The sequence below is a fragment of the Pistacia vera genome, unplaced genomic scaffold (genome assembly GCF_008641045.1).
Source record: "Pistacia vera cultivar Batoury unplaced genomic scaffold, PisVer_v2 Contig323, whole genome shotgun sequence".
NCBI classification, from domain to species: domain Eukaryota; kingdom Viridiplantae; phylum Streptophyta; class Magnoliopsida; order Sapindales; family Anacardiaceae; genus Pistacia; species Pistacia vera.
Genome location: NW_022196139.1, coordinates 123,032 through 146,785, shown reverse-complemented (window position 1 = coordinate 146,785; position 23,754 = coordinate 123,032). Strand labels below are relative to the sequence as shown.

The following is a 23,754-nucleotide window of genomic DNA, read 5'->3' as shown; positions in this document are numbered from 1 at the left end:
AACTTTTATGTTTAGACCAAGGGCAAATTCGTTTAGGAAATGAATGGAAAATGACCTGAAGGATAAGCTTTTAGTTATTAAACTTTAAGATTTAACATAATTAATTCTTATGATTATGAATTGATTATATATTGATGTGATTAAGCCATGTACTAATGTTTACCCATTAGTTAGATGATCTTTGAAAGATATACATGGTCACGATGTTAATGCATGGTTAATGTTATGAAATGGCATGAAGAAGCAATGTAATACTTGTTTTAAGATGATGAATGTGAGCAAGAGGTAATGTAAATGGATTGATAATCCATAGATGAATCAAAAGTATTAAGCTCACTAAAATATGTATTTACATGTCATAAGATGTTAGAGATGCATATAGACATGATGGAAAACACATAAGCATATCCTTGTATACTGGTTGAGGAAAGATGAATATATGCTTTAGATGCTAAATAACGCGTAAGCACGCCTCCCGATGATATGAGCTCTAGATGAATTTGAGGCTAGATGATATGAAGTGCTTAAGATGCTAAGAAAAGTCCGATCGTCTAGACGTTGAATGGTTCATATGCATTTAGTTGCATTACATGAGTTATGATATTATTTACATCATGAGATGATTTATGCTCATGTTAGATGATATTTAGATGTTATATCATGACATGTAATGTGTGTGTACTATGTTTACATACTTATTTGTATGTGTACACATTGATTTTTATATAGCCATAGGATAAAATGATGAAAAGCATATGAATTAGTAATAAAAGGGGAAGTATACCTAGATGTAAAAGATAAGTGGTGTGTTAACAAATATGTTTAAATGAAGGTCAAATAGCACATTTAGAATGAAATGGATCATTCCTTATTAAGCGATTAGCGCTGCCCCTTTCATTGTTGATTGCTTTGTAAGTAGACCAGAAGCGAGGATGCTAGAGACAGCGGGGCTACACATGAGGGGAGATGATTTATTGTCATATTGATGTTTTTATCTTAATGTAAATGATAAATGTTTGTGAAACACATTTGGAAGCTTCCACCCTATAAATATGTTTTGATTGTGTAAATTCTAGATAAATTCTTAAGGTTTTTGAAATTATAAGTTTGGATCCTGCATGACATCTTATATGAATGTTTTGGATATTATTATTATTATACTTACACAGGTTTTTCTAAATACAACTCGTTTTCTGAACATGTATCCCTCGGATTCTCATTGAGGGATATTTAGAGGATACCTAACTAGAGAGGGGTTTTACATATAGCTCGACCCAGGACCAGTCCGACTCCACCAGTTCTAACCTAGCACAAGCTCATCAACACATAGCTCAACCCAGCATAAGCTAGTCGCGAACAACCCGAATGATCATTCAATCAATTCCTAGATATCTTCAGATCTTAGATATTGCGGGAATGATCAAATCAACATCAATCTCTGCGCGATCACAGTGTTCAATCGCGAGAATATCAGAATTGTAGTTCAGATAAATTGTAATCCCTTTATTTTCGATCTTTCCTTTGTACAAACCTTGTATATAAACCCCCGCAAATGATGAAAAATGGCTTACGAATTGGACATAGAATTCTCATTGTAAGCTCTCACAGCAAATACAAAAAATAGTGGACGTAGGCTCAAGAGTTTATCTCGCCGAACCATTTTAAAAATTCACATTGTCATTTATTTTATTGCACTTAGTATTTTTCTATCGCTGATTACCCGTAATCATGCAAACATCCATTTTGGTCCCATCAAGGTTGATCAGAATTCTCTAGTTGGTGTAGATTTATGTATCAACATTTTTGCGCTAGAAGGAGGACCTCCACTAACATCATAACAATTCATATGAATAGCCGCGACAATCTACCTAATCCAAGCCCATAATGGTGCACACCAGATCAAAGACCACCACCGGAAACACTAAGAATGTGGAAACCATCCATCAGGAGGTATAATAGGATGTTGACCACTCGTGTCACAAACTCATCATGTTGCGAATAACCAGGGGGTAGGGACATCCACAAAAAATGGCCAGTTGGTGGAAATGATCAGAATAATGGTTGCACAAGTGGTGCAACAAAGCGTGGTTAAGTTGAGGAATCAACAACCGCCTGCCTAGAATCTCAACCAACCGCGCTTCACTAGTGCCACCCTAACATGTATGAATTCTACAGGCGACCAGTCTGGTTCAACGACGCTAAGAGGCAGCTAGTACCCCTGACATCGTAGGCTGCACTCCGTTCATGAGCGCGAGTCTTGAGGGCAAACTAACCTTGGGAGGCAGCCGGGGAAACAACCATTGGGGGAGAGTGAAGACAACGGTCATCCCCAAGACACTCGGTGATATCCCCAACGTCAGCGTGCTAGTATTAACCTACACCCAAAACAAGATCGATCCCCGTCAGCTCGCGAGATGAGCCATGTGCGCTGATCTAGAAATGACCGACGTTCTGGTTATAACCGATGTTGCAAGCAACAAACTGATGAGCATGATAACACTTATCAGCCTAGCCATCATGACTTAACTTCACGCATCAATGCGCACAATAGCTCCTCGACAAATAGATGGACGAGCTCCTCAACAAATAGCTCGCCTAACTCAGCAATCATGTACGCTATGTACAGAGCAATAATAATGACATAGGAATTTACGGAAAGTTGGAGAGGGATGATGTTAAACCCCTTTAGCACGTCGTCAATAAAACGATGAGGGGGAATGGATACCCCGCATCTCAGGAGGGTCTCAGAGGTCGCCACCTTTCTGGCAGGGGATTCTTTCGAGAAATGCCCCTCGGGGCCATCAAATTAAGTTGCGATGCATAGATTGCTCTGATGCGTTCTAGATCCCTGACAATAATCGAGGCTTGTGGCTTTCTTCGCAGCCTATGGATTGGAGACCGCGCGGGTTGAGCCAACTATATCGAGGCACGATCGGAAGAGCTTGCTGTGTCGGGGTCTGAGCTTTGTGTGACAATTTCCTCCGAAACCTCGGGAGCTGAATCCCCAAGGACGACCGAGCCAGCGGGCGAATCAAACATGCGGTCGATTGTGTGATTGCTAGAGGAAGACATGGTTATAGCTCACTTCTAGGTACTTGAAACAAAAGCGAACATGTGTCAGAGCTCGACCATTTCACACTTGTTTTCAGTTCAGGCACCCAAGATAGCTGGCACCACACAACGAACGCATGTGACCTACCCAAGTTCTGATGGCCACCGCGTTAAACCCTCCTTAAACCCAGGATTGCCAGAGACGTATTAAAAAACCCAACTAAAGCCCTAGAACATCCAATGTGGCCATGACAGTAGCCACCCTTTGACACGAAAATGGGAAAAATGAGTAAAGGAAGGAAAAAGAACCTTATCAGAATGAAAGAAGTGTAGCCAGAAAGAGCACCATGACGGTTGACGAAACATCAGTAAAGTGGACAAAGACGTCAGAGAAATTTCATGGACTAAATGAGCATTTTGACGACTTCGCCAACTTTTATAGTGGTTTGCATGGAAGACGAAAGGGTGGGGTTTAATCGTAGCTACCGATCTATAGTGAATCTTGACCTTTCATTCGTCGAGCAGTCTCGACCCTTAGACGTGGCCACACGTCACTCATTTGTGAAGGGCGACGAACCATTGGACTGTTACATTGACAGTTGTAGTCGCCTTGACTTCGTGCGTGGACAGTTGTAGTCACCCAAGCACGACGAAATGTGACTACCAAAGGCTGCCACATTTAATACGACATGACTGCTTAGAAATTATGTATTTGCCCTAACTTTTCATGTTCTGAGTTTGGCAGGTATCGCGAGAAGTAAACAAATGTGAAACACATTGACCGTACATGAGGTCAACCCTAGGAGTTCAACCGAACTTGCATCCAGAGACTTGTTGGTGATGCCGAGCTTGGCATCAGATGAGCAATAGTCTTCGAAGCTCGAAACGAGCATTGAACATTAGGGGGCAGATGTTGTGTGTGATTTTTCCATAAAGCTCGGGTTACCGCGAGGATATAACTCGACCCAGGACTAGTTCGACTCCATCAGTTGTCTGACCCAGCACAAGCTCATCAACACATAGCTTGACCGAGCATAAGCTAGTCGCAAACAACTCGAATGATCCTTCAATCAATTCCCAGACATCTTCAAATCCCAGATATTACAGGAATGACCAAATCAACATCAATCTTTGTGCGATCACATGCCTAGTTGCGAGAATATCAGAATTGCAGTTTAGATCAATTGTAATCCCTTCATTTTCACTCTATCCTTTGTACAAACCTTATATATAAACCCTCACAAATGATGAAAAAGGGATTGCGACTTGGACACATAATTCTCATTGTGAGGTCTCATAGCAAATACAAAAAATAGTGAACGTAAGCTCAAGAGTTTATCTCACTGAACCACTTTAAAAATTCACATTGTCATTTATTTTATTGCACTTAGTATTTTTCTGTCACTGATTACCCGTAATCACGCGCACATCCATTATGGTCCCATCAAGGTCGATCAAAATTCCCTGGTTGGTGCAGATTTCTATATCAACAATAAGTTTATTTATATGTTTCATTAAGAATCATTGGGATAAATTAAGAAACTTTTTGAGATAAATTAATATTGGGAAATTTTTTATCCTGTTTAAGAAACCAGCTAACAACTTTAGGACATTGAATATACTAGATAAGTTATTTATATGTTTCATTGAGAATAATCAAGCCAACTCATATGCTTTTTATACATGCTTCTTTTTATTGTTTAGACGAAACCTTAATTTTCTTTTGGAAGTATTAAGATAGCTATTTCTGGAAATACTTATTATAATATTCTTCTTGAACCATTCCTTTTGTGTGCAGGGTTTTATTTAACATTTTCTTTTCTTTTCTTTTCTTTTGAGTTAGGTTCATTAGATAAATTAAAAAGAGCAATGTTATTTTTGCAAATGAGTCATACAACTGAATCATATAAACAAACAAAAAACAAATGATAAGATACTTATTTATATAAATTTTGTGTAAATTTTGTTTGTTTGTATGACTCAGTAGTAAACAAATCATTATTAAATTAAAAAATATGAAACCAATGTATTAATTTGGTACAATAAGTAAGTATTAACTAATTAAAGTGTATTTTTGAATGTGTTGGTGGCTATGTATCATATATTATAGGCCAGCTCTTAAGGGTTCTCTGCCAAAGAGAGGTTTCATCTTGTATGAATCTAGGTGTGTTTGGTTGGAGGTAATGTTGGATTACTGAGGTAATATCATCTTATATTACTTGATTACCACATTTGGTTGTCAAGTAATATAAGATTCCAATAATATTCCAAAGCTAATAGTAATTACTGTTTATAATATAGGAGGTAATTTAATTACCTACATTTTCTTAGATATTTTAAGATTACTTGGTAATTTTATTTTTATTAATATTATAATTTTATCCCTTATTAATAAAAAATTTGGACAATAATGCCCTCATTTTAGAAACAATTTACATTAATCAATCATTACAATTTTACGCTTGTTTAATTAATTAAGTTTTTGGACAATAATGCATTTATATTTAAAACAAATTGCGGACAACCACCGCCGGCCGCAATCAAAAGTCATCGGGAGTCTCAAATATGGCTGTAGATCAGGCTGAAAATGGTCAAATATATTATGGCCATTTTCGACCAGATCGACGGATCTGGTCGTCGACGAATCTGGTCGTCGACGAATCTGGTCAGAAAAAACCAGATTAGATCTGGCTGTTTTTCGGCCAGATCTGTCACGATGTGGCCATAAATAGCCAGATCGATGCATAGAGGCCATTTCTAGCCAATCGTGTGCTGTTGGGTTGCCGGATGCCGGCGGTGGCTGGGGTGATATAAGATTAATCATGTAATCTTTGTTTAATTTTCAAGATTCCCTCATTTGGTTGTCAAGTAATAAAATATTACGTAATCTTTTATTGCAAATAGTGTTTACTGTTGGTAATATTGGGGGTAATCAGATTACCTTCCCAAGAGGTGTTAATATAAGATTACCGAGGTAATCTTAATTTTGACCCTATTTTGCCCTTAACCTTTTATCATTTCAGACACATTTGTCCTCATATGTCTACCAAATAACAATTACACAGACCCTCTACATTTAAGAATTTAGCTAAAACACCCATGTCACAAAAAAATTTTAAAGTTAACAAAATACACCCAACCACCCAAAATCACCGCTGGCCGGCGGTGAAAGTCGTCATATTGGCACAAGACCGACAGGATCTTACTGGTCGTGTGCCGATAAGGACGTTTTCGGCCATGGACCAGAAACGACCAGATTTGGCCATGAAATGGTTATCGTTTCACGGCCATATCACGACCATATTCACGGCCAATTATACTAATCAATACAGTCAATTAGAGTTGCATTGATTGTGTTAACTTTAATTCGTGATTGTATATTTGTACGTATTACTGGGTAGGTTTTGAAAGTTTATTGATGCAACTTGAGCGAAAAGTTTGTGTTTACCATTGGTTTTAGAGCAGCAAAGTCGGTGAAATGGAATGGAAGCAATTATCGTTTCGTTGTGTTAGCGGTTTAAGTTTCAACGGGTGGGGTCGGTAAATGGAATATATGAGTCATTTATTAATAAAATTAAACTATGTTATAAAAATTATAACAACTTAAAATTGGCTCATATTGTACCACTTTCTTCCTTTCTAAGCAAAGTGTCTAAAGAAACTAATCATATTTTTAAATATAATTAATTTCCTGAAACTCCATCGTAAGCTAACTCAAAACTATATAAAATTGAAAAAAAAAAAATGATATTTATAATTAATTGCATTTTTACATGTGTGTTATGTAATCTATTTTAATTATTTAATTTAAAGTTACCCAAACATTTTAAAATATGTCAATTTGTATGAGGTATTACCCATGCAATTAACCTTAGCATTTTAATCAATTGATTTATATATGTTAGGCAAAATTAAATTAAACTTTTTGCAGTATGTTTATTGTTTAATTAAAAAATCAATTTGAACTACTATTAGATTATAGATAGAAGGATACTATAGTCAATTTTAATTATTTAAATTTGTAATCAATTAATTATATACTTTTGAAACTAACTAATACCTTATATAACCATTTTTTTTTTTTTATAATTATAGTTGGTGAATCTTTATTTGTTAAAAAATTAAATTAATTGGCATTATTGAGTGAAATTTCAGAATATTGATGAATGCAATAATTTCCAAAATAAGTTAATGAGGAAACAAATAAATAATTAATGATTAGGCCGAGAATATTGGACCAAAGCGTAATTTTCACAACCGTTAAAAGATGAACTTTTCAATTATTGTAGATTAAAATACTAGAGAGCTGTTAGAGAAATAATAGGGGCCATATCTGGGATTAGTTGGGCTTAGGTTTTTTATTTGGGCCTTGTCCTATATTGTTAACTTTATATTTAATGCTTGGGCGGGTGAGAATGATTGAAATTAGTAAACTTTAATCAATTAATGTACTGGGTATTTCGTCATCCCCAACATTTCACGGATTACTACTCCATTGTCTCAAATGCTCAAGAAGAATCCTCCAGGTTCACTGATTGCTTTAACCAGTGATATGGGAGTGATCATGAATAGTGTTTTTGACAATCACACAATCTTCAACATCATGCAATAACTATAGTGCTTTTGACAATCACACAATCTTCAACATCATGCAATGTCATACAACTTTAATCAAGTTTTTATTTCTTTCGCGTTATCTTTTAAAGTCACGATGGAGATTGGTCATGTACTATCTCTGGATTTGGGCAATCATAAACTAATGTGAAACTGCCCGATTCATAATCATAGCACAATAATTATCTTCAAGTTCACACATGATAGATCATCTACATACTCCATCTGCTAGAAGAACTGTGTATGAACAACTAAGCAGCCATAATGACGAAAATTTGTGGACAATTGGGAAATCAAAGACACTTGCCTCGAAAGCTACTATGTGAGCCATCGGAAGCCCTTGACTACCATTTTGTGCAAATAGGGATAGGTCACCTACAAGATCTATTACCTTATGCCGACAAGGTTCATCTGGGAATCGTAGCGGTGGATTTAACCAACCTTTACAGGCACTGCAGAAAAAGATGAACAAGCATATCATCAGAAGCACGAGACAGACAACTAGTATGATTTTGATAATGTAATGTAAGTTCAGTTCAAGAAGATGAATTCTATTGAAGTTTGCACAATTCTATACAATTTTCTTATATTTATATTAAAACTAGTAGAAACACGATGCTCTCCATGATCAATATAGAAAGACGAGAAAGAGAGAGATTCAACACGCTTTAATAATCATGTTATGTTAGCTCTCATCAGATGTATATGTATAAACTGAATCCATAGTTTCAGCATTACTCCAGCCTGCCACTATCTACATTTTAAACATCATACGCATTAATGTTGTTTCTTATATTAAATAGATGGATTAGATTTAAACCCACTGCAAGTTTGCAATTTCAAAGTCTGCCTGTTAATACAGATGTGATTATCTTGTTCGTGGCAAAATGAAAAGATTTTCCAAATCACTGTTTTATTTCCAAGTCACTGGCGTCAACGTCAACATGATGGTCTATTCTGTGTTTCTCACAAGTTTATGGGAGACCTAGACATTACTATACCCTCATCACTAGAAAATGTGCATTTTTAGTGCCACAGCTGGCCGATCTCATGATTATTTTGGAAACTATCATACTTCAATCCAACTGATTTTTCATCCGGAAAGCCTCATAATTCATAGATAAATGAAGAATCTCACCTTCTCAATAGTCATCAGGAAAAGTATCAAACCATAAAACGAGCAAAACACTACTGATATGGAGCAATAACTAGGCTACTGGTGGAGAGAAAGGGAATAAACCTCCTCATAAATGCAAAAGGTTCTTGAAGATGCAATCTGCATTTCATAGACAGACTCATCCAAAGGGGCTGAGGAAAACCATTGGCAGCCAATAGCAGGCACCTAAAACAACAGAAAAGGAAAATGTATAAAAACAAGAATCTTGGTACCTAAAATATGATGTCGAATGGTTTGAAGGTTTCAATGTAAGCATAAACCTATCAAGTAACCAGCAGCAAAACCTCCAAACCAACTACTTTATATTATCATATTTAATGTTGCACACTATCAATCAACCAATATAGTTGCATAACTTGGGAAAGTCAATTCCAGAAGTGATGTGAACCTTCGGGGAAGGGAAAGCAGCTATAAAGAAACATTCCTCCAAACGTGTACCGGTTCATTCAAATATGGGGCAACATTTTTGCCATTGTTTCCATGCTGATCCAAGGCTTCTTTACCCCGACTTGTTGTATTGCCTCCACCTATGCACGTGCTGACCCATCAAAAATAAGAACCTGAGTCAGTTAATCGTAGGCAATCATCAATCTTTCTATGTACTGTTCAAGAATATTCAATTATTCGCCTTCTCCCACTCCAACGAATTCCTAATACAGAACAGAGTGGTGATAAGTTGTTCCTATCTAGTACTAAAATGTTCTTTATTCAAATTTATTCCAATAAATTCGCTCCTACATGTTGTGAGTGAATGCTAAAACGGCGTCGTACTGAATTAATGGAACGGTGTCGTTTTGAGACAGCTCCTGGATGATCCTGACCGGTGATTCAGAGGAAAAGCCAATGGCTGAGATCAAGCCTCCAGTCAACACTATAAAAGGATTAGGGTTTCCTGTTGTAACTGTAGATCAAACACAAAAAGGTTGAGAGCAGTTTTTCGTTTTTCTTAAGAAAAACTAGGGTTCTTTCTTTGGGTCTGATTTCTATGTAATCTGTGGGTTTCTTGAGTGGCTTGGGTTAATCAATTAAGGGAAGAACTACTGTGTTCTTGTTAAAGGGATTTCCAGGTTAGAGGAGTCCTAGGGCAGATTACGGGTTCAGATCAGAGTTGTTCGATCTGGGTTTCTTGGGTGTCATTCTTTGTAATCGTGACTGTTATCAGTTGTTCTTTAATCATAGTGCAGCGAATTCCTTTTCCAGAGTTCAACGTGGATGTAGCTTGCTCAAATCGGGCAAGTGAACCAAGGTAAAGATCCGATGTTTATTGTTTGTGATTTTTCTGGTTTCTTGTTTGTTTCAGTTTGCATTTTAGGTTGATTTCATAACAGTGGTATCAGAGCCATCGTCCTAGGGTGTAATCTTTTTGAAATCGTTCAATTTTTGACAGATCGAAAAATTTAGGGTTTGCTCGAAGAATTAGGGTTTCTCAGATTTAGGGGTTTCTTAATCTAAAGGTTCCTAGAGCCTTAGAACTTTGATTCTTACTAAGTCTTGGGGTTTTCTTTGTGAGATTAGATCACAAACACTGGTTAAGGAGAGTAATCTTGGTCAGTGCCGTGAGTCTGTACTTGCACTGTTCTCTTTCGGTTGTCTGTCCAATTTAAGGGTATATAGGCTGGAAACCAGTGACTGCCTTAAAAACTGCTTGGTAGTATTTGGCAACTTCTGGTGTAACAACGCCACTTACTCCTTAGACTGAATCACACTGTCTAAATAATATCATGAGCACTACACGTATGGAGATCTCCCAATACGATGGGAAGATCGATTTCGGGAGTTGGAAGAAGAAAATGAAGGCTCTGCTTTCACATAACAAAGTCGCCTTGGCACTGGAGAAGGATCAAAAGAAATGGTCCGAGGAGAAATTGAAGGAAAAGGAGGAGATTGATGAAGCTGCCTACAATCTGATCGTGATGAACCTCTCAGACAGCGTACTGAGAAAGGTAGATGGAATCGAAACCCCTCTAGGGTTATGGGGTAAACTCGAAACTTTGTATGCACTTCAATCTGCACCTAACTTAGCTTTTCTCAAGGGTGCATTGTTTTCTTATAAAATGGATAGTAGCAAGACAATAGAGGAGAACCTAGATGAATTCCTAAAAATGACCTTAATTTTAAAGGGCACAGATCAGGAACTAGGAGAGACTAGTCTAGCCATGATTCTGTTAAACTCCATTATTGAGGATTATCTAGTTGTTAAGAATGCACTTCAGTATTCCGGTACTGCTCCTATTGTTGACTTGATTGTGGCTGGTCTAAAGGCTAGAGAACTTGAGTTAAAAGTCCAAAAACGAAGTGGGAGTAACCTGTTTGTTAGGGGAAAACCAGATACCTTTCAATCTGGTAAAGGCAGTCAACCTAGCCAGGGGTCCAAAAATAAGAAACGGGGTAAATGGAACAATAAGCATAAGGCAAAGTCTAGAAAATGTTTTTTCTGTAATAAAACTGGTCATCTGAAAAAGAATTGTTTTGAATGGCTTAAGAAACAAAAGCAGGGAAACACAGAGAGTAACCTAGCCTCATCCAAACACTTAGCTGAAGAAACAGAGGGCTTTACTGTCTCTGTTACTGACAATACAAGAGAATGGATGTTAGATTCTGGGTGCTCTTTTCACATGAGTCCCAATAGGGACTGGTTTCATGACTTTGAGGAATATGATAGGGAGACTGTGTTCATGGGGAACAACAATGCCTGTAGGGTCAAAGGTAAAGGCAATATAACCATTAAACTCTGTAATGAGAAACTAATAAAACTTACACATGTTAGGTACATTCCAGAACTTAAAAGGAACCTCATATCCTTAGGAACCTTAGATGAAGAAGGATGCTGTTACAGAGCTGAAAATGGGTGGCTGAATGTGTATAGAAACCAGAATCTAATTCTAAAAGGAGAGAAAAAGAATGGGTTGTACATCCTATGTGGAGAATATTATTCTGATTGCCTAAGTTCTTCTTCTGTCACCCCAAATATGTCAGTAACAAAAAAATGGCACCTTAGGATGGGACATATGAGTCAGAGGGGACTAGATATCCTAAGTAACCAAGGCATGTTAGGAAAGGACACTGCTGCAACCTTAGAATTTTGTGAGAACTGCATTTTAGGAAAACAGCACAGAGTCAGTTTCCCAAAAGGCATACACCTGGCCAAAGGTTGTTTAGAATACATACACTCAGACTTATGGGGACCTGAGAGAGTGAGGTCTCATAGGGGGCAGTAGCTACTTTATGTCCATTGTAGATGACTTTGCAAAAAGTGTGGATTTACACCTTAGAACTAAGGACCAGGCTTTGTCTAAATTTCAAGAGTGGAAACCCTGTGGAAAACCAACTAGACAGAAGGTAAAAAACCTAAAGACTGACAATGGATTAGAGTACTGCAACAATGAGTTTGATAAGTTTTAGTGAGCAAGGAATCCTAAGACATAGAACTGTGAGAAGAACCCCTCAGCAGAATGGGGTAGCTGAGAGGATGAACATGACACTCCTGGAAAAAGTCAGATGCTGTTGTTCATCAGGGTTACCTAATACCTTCTGGGGAGAGGCCTTGTCCACTGCAGCCTATCTGAAAATAGGAGCCCCTCAACTGCCATAAATTTCAAATGCCTGAGAAGAAGTTGGTCAGGAAGAAAGCCTGGTTTAAGCCATTTGAGAATCTTTGGGTTGTACAGCCTATGCACATACAGTGGGAGGAAAGTTAGAGCCTAGATCCACCAAGTGTGTGTTCCTAGGATATCAAGATGGTACCAAGGGGTATAGACTTTGGGACTGAAAGTCACCAGGGGTAAAAATCATCATTTCCAGGGATGTGGTCTTTAATGAAGGGGAGTTCCTTTGTAAAACCAATGAACAGAACAATGGTACAAGCACCCCAACTGAACCACCAAAGATACAACTGAGAGTACAACCATTGAGGTGGAGCCTGTGGGTCAGCAGGCTGAACCACCTCAACCCAATGAGGAACATGCACCTAAAACCAACCAGGATCAGAGGATCCTGGATCTGATAGTGAAGAAAATGAAGCAGATGCCTCAGAGCCCCAACATGCACACTTAGAACACATCAACTTGCCGAGAACGAATAAGAAGGGAGGTAAGACCCCTGCCAGGTTTTCTTATGCTGAACTAATATACACTGCCTGCTTGCAGGTACAGGGATTCAAAGAACAGAACCAGAATCATATGAAGAAGCCATGAACTTAAGGAAAAGGAAAAATGGAGGCAAGCAATGGAAGAGGAAATGAGGTCACTTGAGGTAAACAGAACCTGGTCTTGGTCCCAAACAAGGATCAACAAAAGCTAACAAATGCAGATGGTTGTACAAGATTAAAGGGGAATTCTAGTATTGACCCCCTTAGGTACAAGGCCAGGTTAGTAGCTAAGGGTTACACCCAACGTGAAGGAATAGACTTCAATGAAGTCTTTTCCCCAGTGGTCAAGTATAAAACCATTAGGTTAATGCTCTCCGTTGTTGCCCATTATAACCTAGAGTTAGAACAGATGGATGTCACCACTGCCTTTCTGCATGGCAACTTAGAAGAGGAGATTTACATGTGCCAACCCCTAGGTTTCATTGATCCCAAGAAACCTAACCATGTGTGCATCCTGCACAAATCACTGTATGGACTGAAACAGTCCCCAAGACAGTGGTATAAAAGGTTTGACAATTTCATTGTAAGTATAGGATACACTAGGAGCAGATATGATAACTGTTTTTATTTTAATTTGAATCATAATCTGCCTGTATATCTTTTACTGTATGTGGATGATATGTTACTTGTGAGTAAATCTAAGTCTAAAATTCATGAGTTAAAGGGTCAGCTTAGATCAGAATTTGATATGAAGGACCTTGGAAATGCAAAAAGAATCCTAGGGATGGACATTGTCAGGAACAGGGACAAACATGTATTAACCATTAGGCAGAAATCATACTTAGAAAAACTAGTGACTAAATTTGGTATGGCTGACTCAAAACCAGTGTCTATGCCTCTTGCAAACCATGTTGTGTTAAACAAAAGCCAATGCCCCACAACTGAGTCTGAAATAATTAAAATGGAATCTGTCCCCTATGCTAATGTTGTTGGACCTGTGATGTATGGAATGATTAGTACCAGACCAGACCTGTCCTACTCTATTTCCTTATTAAGTAGATTCATGGCAAATCCAGGCAGTGAGCACTGGACTGCCTTAAAGGGTGTATTAAGGTACATTAATGGTACCCTGAATGTTGGTCTAAACTTCTGTAAAAGGCATAATACACTTGACTTGGTGGGTTTTGTAGACTCTGATTTTGCAGGTGACAAAGACACAAGGAAATCCACCACCTCTTATTACTTTACCCTTGGAAGGAACTGCATTAGCTGGAAGTCACAACTTCAGCCCATTGTTGCTCTCTCAACAACTGAAGCAGAATATATTGCTATTGCTGATGTGTTCAAGGAAGCTGTATGGCTGCAAGGCTTGTTAGCCGAAGTAAAACTGACTGATGGCAAGGCTACTGTGCACTCAGACAGCCAGAGTGCAATCCATCTTAGCAAGAATCCAGTTTATCATGAGCGGACCAAGCATGTGGATGTCCGCTTCCACTTTGTCAGAGACTTAGTAACACAAGGGGTAATCGATCTTGTAAAGGTTTCCACTGAAGACAATCCTGCCGATATGGGAACCAAGGTTGTCTCACCTGCAAAGTTCAAACACTGTTTGAACTTGCTGCATGTAAGATAACCTGTGAAGACCAGAACAATGATGAAAATGTTTGGGTTTGCTGCACTGTGAAGGTTTAGCATTCAAGGTGGAGATTGTTGTGAGTGAATGCTGAAACAGCGTCGTATTGAATTTAATGGAACGGTGTCGTTTGTGAGACAGCTCCTGAATGATCCTGACCGCTAATTCAGAAGGAAAGCCAACGGCTGAGATCAATCACGGAGGTCTGAAGAGAGTTACAGAAAAAGGGAATGTTGTGAGTGAATTGTGAAACGGGTCGTATTGAATTAATGGAACGGTGGTTTGTGAGACAGCTCCTGATGATCCTGACGCTAATCAGAAGGAAAGCCAAGGGAGACAATCCTCCAGTCAACGCTATAAAAGGTTAGGGTTCCTGTTATAAAGTAGTAGATCAACAAAAATTGAGAGCAGTTTTCGTTTTTCTTTAGAAAACTAGGGTTCTTACTTGGGTATGATTTTATGTGTAATCTGGGTTTCTTGAGTGGTTTGGGTTAATCAACAAGGGAAAGAATGTGTTCTGTTATAGGGATTTTCCAGATGAGAGGAGTCCTAGGGGCAGATTACGGGTTCAGAAAGTGGTGTTCGATCTGGGTTTCTTGGAGTCTTTTTTTGTAATGTGACTGTATCGAGTGTTCTTTAATCATAGTGCAGCGAACTCTTTCCAGAGTTCAACGTGGATGTAGCTTGCTCAAATCGGGCAAGTGAACCACGGTAAAGATCTGTGTTGTTGTTGTGTTTTCGGGTTTTTGTTGTTTCAGTTCTCTATAGGTTGATTCATAACAGTGGTATCAGAGCCATCGTCTAGGGTGAAATTTTTGAAATCGTTCAATTTTTTTCGGATCGAAAAATTAGGGTTTGCTCGAAAAATAGGGTTTCTCAGATCTAGGGGTTTCTTAATCTAAAGGTTCCTAGAGTATTGAACTTGATTCTTACCAAGTCTGGGGTTTTCTTTGTGAGGTTAGATCACCAACACTGGTTAAGAGTGTCTTGGTTAGTGACGTGAGTCTGTACTTGACTGTTCTCTTGTTGTTTGTCCAGTTTAAGGGTATATAAGGCTGGAAACCAGAGACCGCCTTAAAAATGCTTGGCATATATTGGCAACTTCTGGTGTAACAACGCCACTTACTCCTTAGACTGTACACACTGTCTTTATAATATCATGAGCACTACACGTATGGAGATCTCCCAATACGATGGGAAGATCGATTTTGGGAGTTGGAAGAAGAAATGAAGGCTCTGCTTTCACATAACAAAGTCGCCCTGGCACTGGAGAAGGATCCAAAGAAATGGTCCGAGGAGAAATGAAGGAAGGAGGAGATTGATGAAGCTGCCTACAATCTGATCGTGATGAAACTCTCAGACAGCGTACTGAGAAAGGTGATGGAATCGAAACCCCTCTAGGGTTATGGGGTAAACTCGAAAATTTGTTGCACTCAATCTGCACCTAACTTAGCTTTTCTCAAGGTGCCGTTTTCTTATAAAATGGACAGTAGCAAGACAATAGAGGAAACCTAGACGAATTCCTAAAAAGACTCTAATTTTAAAGGGCACAGATCAGGAACTAGGAGAGACTAGTCTAGCCATGATTCTGTTAAACTCCATTATTGAGGATACTAGTTGTTAAGAATGCACTTCAGTATTCGGTACTGTTCCTAGTGTTGACTTGATTGTGGCTGGTCTAAAGCAGAGAACTTGAGTAAAGTCCAAAAACGAAGTGGGAGTAACCTGTTTGTTAGGGGAAAACCAGACCTTTCAATCTGGTAAAGGCACGTCAACCTAGCCAGGGGTCCAAAAACAAGAAACGGGGGTAAATGGAACAATAAGCAAAGGCAAAGTCTAGAAAATGTTTTCTGTAATAAACTGGTCCACTGAAAAAGAATTGTTTTGAATGGCTTAAGAAACAAAAGCAGGGAAACACGAGAGAACCTAGCCTCATCCAAACACTTAGCTGAGAAACAGAGTCTTACTGTCTCTGTTACTGACAATACAAAAGGAATGGGTGAGATTCTGGGTGGCCTTTTCACATGAGTCCCAATAGGGACTGGTTTCATGACTTGAGGAGTATGATAGGGAGACTGTGTTCATGGGGACAACAATGCCTGTAGGGTCAAAGGTAAAGGCGAGTATAACCCTTAGACATCGTAGTGGAAAACTAATAAAAACTTACTCATGTTAGGTACATTCCAGACTAAAAGGAACCTCATATCTTAGGAACCTTAGATGAAGAGGATGCTGTTACAGAGCTGAAATGGGTGGCTGGATGTGATAGAAACCATAATCTATTCTGAAAGGAGAAAAAAGGAATGGTTGTACACCTATGTGGAGAATATTATTCTGATTGCCTAAGTTCCTTTCTGTCACCCCAAATATGTCCAGTAACAAAAAATGGCACCTTAGAATGGGACATATGGTCAGAGGGGACTAGATATCCAAGTAACCAAGGCATTAGGAAAAGACACTGCTGCAACTTAGTTTTGTGAGAACTGCATTTTAGGAACAGCACAGAGTTAGTTTCCCAAAAGGATACACCTGGCCAAAGGTGTTTAGAATACATACACTAGACTATGGGCCTGAGAGAGTGAGGTCTCATGGGGCAGTAGCTACTTATGTCCATTGTAGATGATTTAGAAAAAGTGTGGATTTACACCCTTAGAACTAAGGACCAGGCTTGTCTAAATTCAAGAGTGGAAACCCTTGTGGAAAACCAACTAGACAGAAAGGTAAAAAAACCATAAGACTGACACATGGATTAGAGTGCTGTAACAATGAGTTTGATCAGTTTGTAGTGAGCAAGGATCTAAGACCTAGAACTGTGAGAAGAACCCTCAGCAGAATGGGTAGCTGAGAGAATGAACAGACACTTTGGAAAAAGTCAGATGCTTGTGTTCACTTCAGGGTTACCTATACCTTCTGGGGAGAGGCCTTGTCCACTGCAGCTATCTGATAAATAAGAGCCCTCACTGCCATAAATTTCAAATGCCCTGAAGAAGTTGGTCAGGAAGAAAGCCTGGTTTAAGCCATTTGAGAATCTTTGGGTGTACAGCCTATGCACCTACAGTGGGAGGAAAGTTAGAGCCTAGATCCAAGTGTGTGTTCCTAGGATATCAAGATGGCCCAAGGGGTATAGACTCTGGGACAGAAAGTCACCAGGGGTAAAAATCATCATTTCCAGGGATGTGATCTTTAATGAAGGAGAGTTTCCTGTAAAACCAATGAACAGAACACTGGTACAAGCACCCCAACTGAACCACCAAAGAACTACTGAGAGTACAACCATTGAGGTGGAGCTGTGGGTCAGCAGGTATCCACCTCAACCCAATGAGGAAAATGCCACTGAAAACCAACAGGATCAGAGATCCTGGATCTGATAGTGAAGAAAATGAAGCAGATGCCTCAGAGCCCAACCTGCACACTTAGAACACTATCAACTTGCCAGAGATAGAATAAGGAGGGAGGTAAGACCCCCTGCCAGGTTTTTATGGTAACTAATTACACTGCTTGCTTGCAGGAATAGGGATTCAAAGAAAAGAACAGACTCATTATGAAGAAGCCATGAACTGTAAGGAAATGGAAAAATGGAGGCAAGCAATGGAAGAGGAAATGAGGTCACTTGAGGTAAACAGAACTGGTCTTGGTTCCCAAACCGGTCAAAAAACTAATTAAATGCAGATGGTGTACAAGATTAAATAGGGAATCTCAGCTAAGTATTATTGAATTAACAAACTTATCTTCTAATAACTGACTTAACAACCTAGCATCAACAGAACAAAACTAACATCCTGCTCAATGGTGGAGCTTTTAGAGAGGGCTAGCCCGGGCTAGCTTTGCAGAAAATTTTTTATAAATTTTTACGTAATCTATTTATGTTTTAAATTTGATATCTCTTTAGAGAAAGGACATCCAACTCTAATGATTCATCATATTTGTTTGTCCATTTTGAACCCAAATTTCAATTAATTTAAATATATATTTGTATAACAAATGCAATTTAAGGAATAAGGTTCAAGATGTCGCTATGACTAGATGCATATATTTTTTTAGTTAAAAAATTCTCTCACATTGTGACGATTTGCTTAAAAAAAGGTGTTAATCAAGAAGTTTTTATGTCACTGAAAAAAAACAAAAAAACAGAAAATAAGCCCGGGTAAAGAAACTTATTGGCTAAGCTCCTGATCGTTCGTTCATACTTCTTCTTCTTCTTTTCTCAAATACATATCCTATACGAAGAATCACGAGGAAGAAGCTCAAGCCGATTAAACAAGTGGCAATGGCAAACCCCAAAGAAGGTGATAACACTGCATATGTGCCTGAAGAAAAAGCAACCACCATTGCCACTATGGCTGACGAGATGAGAAAACGAGTATGTGCACGATAAAACCAAAATCTGGACAAGTTCCATGATGCAAAGAAGTGGAGAAAGACAGCGGCGAGGGAGAGGACGAAGGCTGTAGCATCTGTTATAACAAAAGCTTGAAAAGCTGCTTTTCTACTTAGGAATGCCGTGCCCTGACGAGGGCCTTTTTCACTTTGGTAGCCACCGGGCATTGTTAAAGCTGCTGTGAAAGTTACTGTTGCTATGAGTGTAACAACCACCAATTCAGAATCTTTTGTTTTCTCATATCTGGGGAGTCTATGAAATATCCAGAATGGACTTTTACTAATAATACCTCGTCGATATGGTCCAGTACCATCAGAATTTGACAATTCTTGGATCTCTTCCTGTGATACACATTGAATATTACTCAAAGCAATATAAGAAAAGTAAATCAAATTAAGATATTGTAGAAAATTTTAATGTAAAAGTAGTAATGAAATATTAATTATAAATACAAAAACACCATTTTACTAACATGCAATGCCTGATTAGTTGATGTTACATACTTTGTGTTTTAAGGTCATGATGTTTGTGATTGAAATGGAATGGGAATTGTGCATTGGGAATGGAAATCGAAGAACGGAAATGTTACCAAGTAATGGAATCCCATTCCATTGTTTGCGTGTAATATGGAGTGTTGATGGAATAAAATAAAATTTGTAGTTTTTGGACAAAAGTACCCCCAATTTATCTTATTTAATAGATACAAAATTTTATTTTTTATTTAAATAAACAATTTTCAAAGTTTGAAAAAAAAAAAATTAAAAATCTAAAAAGATTCGAAAATTGAAAAAATTTAAGTTGGTTAATGCAATCAAAGTGGTCAATCAGCTACCTTCTGTCGTGCTTCCAACGTCACAGCCAATGCATAGACTCTTAAAGGTTGATGATCTACCAATCTGGGCGAATCTCGACCATCAAAGACCAGCGAGTGACATCACACGGAGTGGCCATGACCAAGGACCACAGCGTGATGTCACTAAGGCAATCTTTTAGATTTAAAAAATAAAAAAATAAAAAATAAAAAAATAAATAAATTCTTTTTAAAATTTCAAATATTTAATCTTTAATATTTTAATAAAATAATTATATTTTAAGTTAATTTCTTTGGGGGTAAAATGAGAAATTAGAATTTAAAAAGAAGTAAATTGGATATTTTAACATTCAATTACCAATAATGAATGACATTCCTCCCAATTTGAGAGGAATGCTGTGCCACCGTTTTTCAAAGAATGGGAATATAATTCCTTATGCCACTTCTATGAACCAACCCAGGGATAAGAAATAAAGTTTTTATTCTATAGTACATTCACCCTAACTAAACATGACCGAATGTCTCACTCGAAAACTTTTTCCAGCCAATACCATAAATGCTTATTGTTCATACTTCAACTTTTTTTTTTTTATATTTAAAACGGGACAAAAATTAATTAAGATATATATGATAATGCTTGTTATACATGCTTAAATTAAACATAGCAGCTATTGGCAACTACAAACAAATCAAATCCAATAGATCTAAAAATTCAAAGGGACAAAAACAATGAACAATTACCTATAAACTATTTTCAGATTATACTTCTTCAATTATTAATATATGATTTAGTTAGAGTTCAAAAAATATATGACATACTTGGAAAATGTTAAAGGACTGCTGATTGAAGATAAGATTTAGGTCTGATGAAAAGAGGAGTGAATGAGATGTACACAATATGGGTAAAATTGTTCAAAATTAGGGTGAAAGTTCTTAGTTACAAATGCATTTTTTAATTTGATTCCTGAAAAAGGGGTCTAAAGAGAGTTACAGAAAAAGGGAAAGATGGTGAAAAAGATAAAAGGGTATTTTTAATAAAAAATTTCTTTGACATACAGTATTAGTTCCAAGGTTTGCTTTGTCAATGATAGACATTCAGAAAAGAAGAAATAAAAGATAGAAAAATTAGGTTCAACCAATAAGAGATACCAAATTAATTATATGGTGATATTTTTACAATTATATCATGTAAATTATAAAATAATGAATAACAAATTAATCAACTTTTTTGGAAGCAGAGCTTTGCTAAATAAACACAAAGTGTAGAGGGGAACACAAAAGTTAAAAGTGAATATATTCAGTACCTGCAGCTGAGGAGAGCCGTCAACCAGTATGTCATGGATACTGTCATTTTGCTTGTTAACAGCAGAATGATATCTTGAGGCTTTAAGTTTTTCTTTTATGTGAGGGTATGCCCCTGGACGGCAAGCAGCAAGCACATGGAGAGGAGTGTTTCCTTTTGCATCCTTCTTAGTAATAAGATCTCGTATGATTGGATTTTCTAGCAAACTATTCAATTGTAGAACAGTTAACTTAGTCATGGCAAAGTGAAGAACATTCCATCCACGGTCGTCAACCATTTGACAACAATCCGGACACTGGGAAATAATTTCTTCTATTATCTGCATATGCATATATTTTTTTTTCAACGGCAGGGTATACTTAGGAGACGAATTTGCAATGCTGACTGACATATGAAGAGGTGTCATCTTTCTATCTTTATCAGCAACGTATGCAGCAAATATATCAGATTCTAAAAGTAGTTTTGTAATGGAAAAACTACCATAGTATGCAGCGAAATGAAGTGGAGTCCACCCATTTTGATTTCTGTTTCTGGTCAAACTCTCTTTGTTCTTTAGCAATTCCCTTGTAATACCTGAAACAAATTGAATTAATAAATATACAAGTAATTTTATTCAGTCTACAATTCAATCTCACATCCTTCTTTTCAACCCTCGATATGATAGTTTATTATTGGTTAGGTCACAAAATAGGTTTCAACTATCTGTTTAAGAACTAATTAATAAGAATTGTCATGTCGAGAATATGAGAAAATATTATAGACATACCATTATTGTAAATATATATGTCAACCATTACTTAAGGCCTTATCACAGGAAACCCCCAAGGGCTTGTAGACATTACCAAAAAACCCATTTCTATTAGAACTTTAAAAAAATTTAACAGGAATTTGAAATGATCATTTTACCCTTCAATAAAAGTTTTAGAACTTAAAATCTGATACACAAATATTTCAAATTCATAACTTGAAACAATAAAACTTAATAAAATGGGTATTTAAACATACAAATTTTAACAATTGATAAATAAAACACAAAAATCTTCCAGAATTTTTGACAAAATCTAGCCTCACAATAGTTGCTTGAGGTCGGAAATGGTCTCTTGGTAGGCGCTTGAGGCCGAGAATGACCTCGTGGCAGTCGTTGGAGGCCGAGAAAGACCTCACAACAAATATTGAGGCCGAGAACGGCCTTGAGCAGTTTCGGAGGAGGCCGTTTCCAGCCTTTGGCAGCCGTGTGAAGGCTAGTTCAGCCTGTTCATAGCCATCTAAGGCCGAGAAAGGCCTCACAACAAATATTTCTGGCCTTTTACTGTTGCGAGGAGGTCGTTTTCGGCCTTGGGTAGCCGGAGGGAGGTCTTGTTCGACCCCGTGGCAGTCGATCTGCCCAGATTCGACCTCATCGTAGTTACAGGAGGTCTGGTCCTCTAGTAGAAATGGTGGGGGAGGAGAAGGAGGAAGTACAGAGGAAGAAGATGGAGGAGAAAGAGAAAAAAAAAAAAAAAAAAAAAGGAAGAGGGTGAACAAAGGGAAAAGGAGAAAGAAGAAAACAGATTAAACTTGAAATGAATATATTATAAAATTATTCTTTCCTCAGTTATAAGATACAGATAAGGGATCACCTAGATGGTTGTTCTTGACAGCCACATGCAAAGCAGTCATTCCATGGGGGCCTTCGTGGGCGGCTGACTTGCATCTTTTTAATATTTCACGCAATGATAGGAGACATCCTCTCTCGGCAGCAATGAAAAGTGGAGTTTCCCCCAAATTATTAGCAAAATGTGAAAACTCAGGATCTTCTTTGGTTAAAATTTCCACTACACGGACGTAATCACTCACCACTGCCTCGTGCAAGGCTGAGTTTCCCTCGTTATTGCTCTTCCTGATCATCAGCTGCTTGTATTCTAACCCACTTTCTGGATCTTGAGGTTGAGTTTTTGCGTATTGAATAAGAACTTTCACTATAGGAAAGCACCCATGTCTTGCCGCAACATGTAGGGGTGTATCCCCATTGGCATTAACTTGTCGTAGAAGTGATGGACATTTTTCAAGCATTTCTCTCACGAACAATGTTGATTTTCGGGTTTCGGATGACAGGTGAACATGCAAGATTGTATTCTTAATCGGTGTTAATATGAGATCGAGATGTTGATTGTCATCCGTGAAGGGTTGGATATCACCCTTGATTGCAGCCTTGTATAAATCACGATTGAACTCACATTCGCTGCCAAATGAAACGGAATCCATTGGCGAAATGAAGTGTGTTTGGTGAAGCAAATGAAAATTGCATAGAGACAATTATAAGAGAAGTACCGCAATTTCTTTTTTAAAGCTAAAAGTTTGGTCCACTACGTTAGGCTTTACTGTTATTAATTAATGCCAAATCAAAGTAGCTCAATTTCTTCTTTTAAAGCCAACAATCAGGCCCCTGTAAAGAAATTTAAGTTATATATTCTCAAATTATAGAAACTCCAAGTGCTTTCTTCATTCTGTCGATTTCATTTATCGATCTCACTGAGTCATTTCAAAATTTCTCATGCCAATGATGCAACTTAGGGAAAAAAATTAAAATGCTTGTGGGAAGTTAATTTTCAGATGTGTGAAACCAAATATATATATTCGAATGCTAAGGACCAAAATAGTTTTAGTAGTGCTCTTTAATTTCCACATGCATTAATTAACAACCTCATAGATCTGCTTTAA

At 37.7% G+C, this 23,754-nt stretch overlaps 1 protein-coding gene and 1 pseudogene across 2 annotated transcripts; both read right to left on the bottom strand.

The window, feature by feature from the left end:
* Window positions 1-7,873: 7,873 nt before the first annotated feature.
* LOC116137342 lies at window positions 7,874-10,565 on the bottom strand (annotated as a pseudogene).
* A 7,938-nt stretch (window positions 10,566-18,503) lies between these two features.
* LOC116137321 (ankyrin repeat-containing protein At5g02620-like) lies at window positions 18,504-23,333 on the bottom strand. Of its 2 annotated transcripts, XM_031423005.1 has the most exons (4): window positions 22,674-23,333; window positions 21,535-21,627; window positions 21,056-21,438; window positions 18,504-19,281 (listed from the first exon to the last, which is right to left on the bottom strand). In XM_031423005.1, the coding sequence occupies exons 1-4, from the start codon at window positions 23,296-23,298 to the stop codon at window positions 18,724-18,726; spliced, it is 1,659 nt and encodes a 552-aa protein (XP_031278865.1). In that variant the 5' UTR covers window positions 23,299-23,333; the 3' UTR covers window positions 18,504-18,723. The 2 variants fall into 2 exon arrangements, with proteins under 2 accessions (XP_031278865.1, XP_031278864.1); XM_031423004.1 differs by having other exon boundaries at window positions 18,507-19,281; window positions 21,056-21,627.
* Window positions 23,334-23,754: the final 421 nt, after the last annotated feature.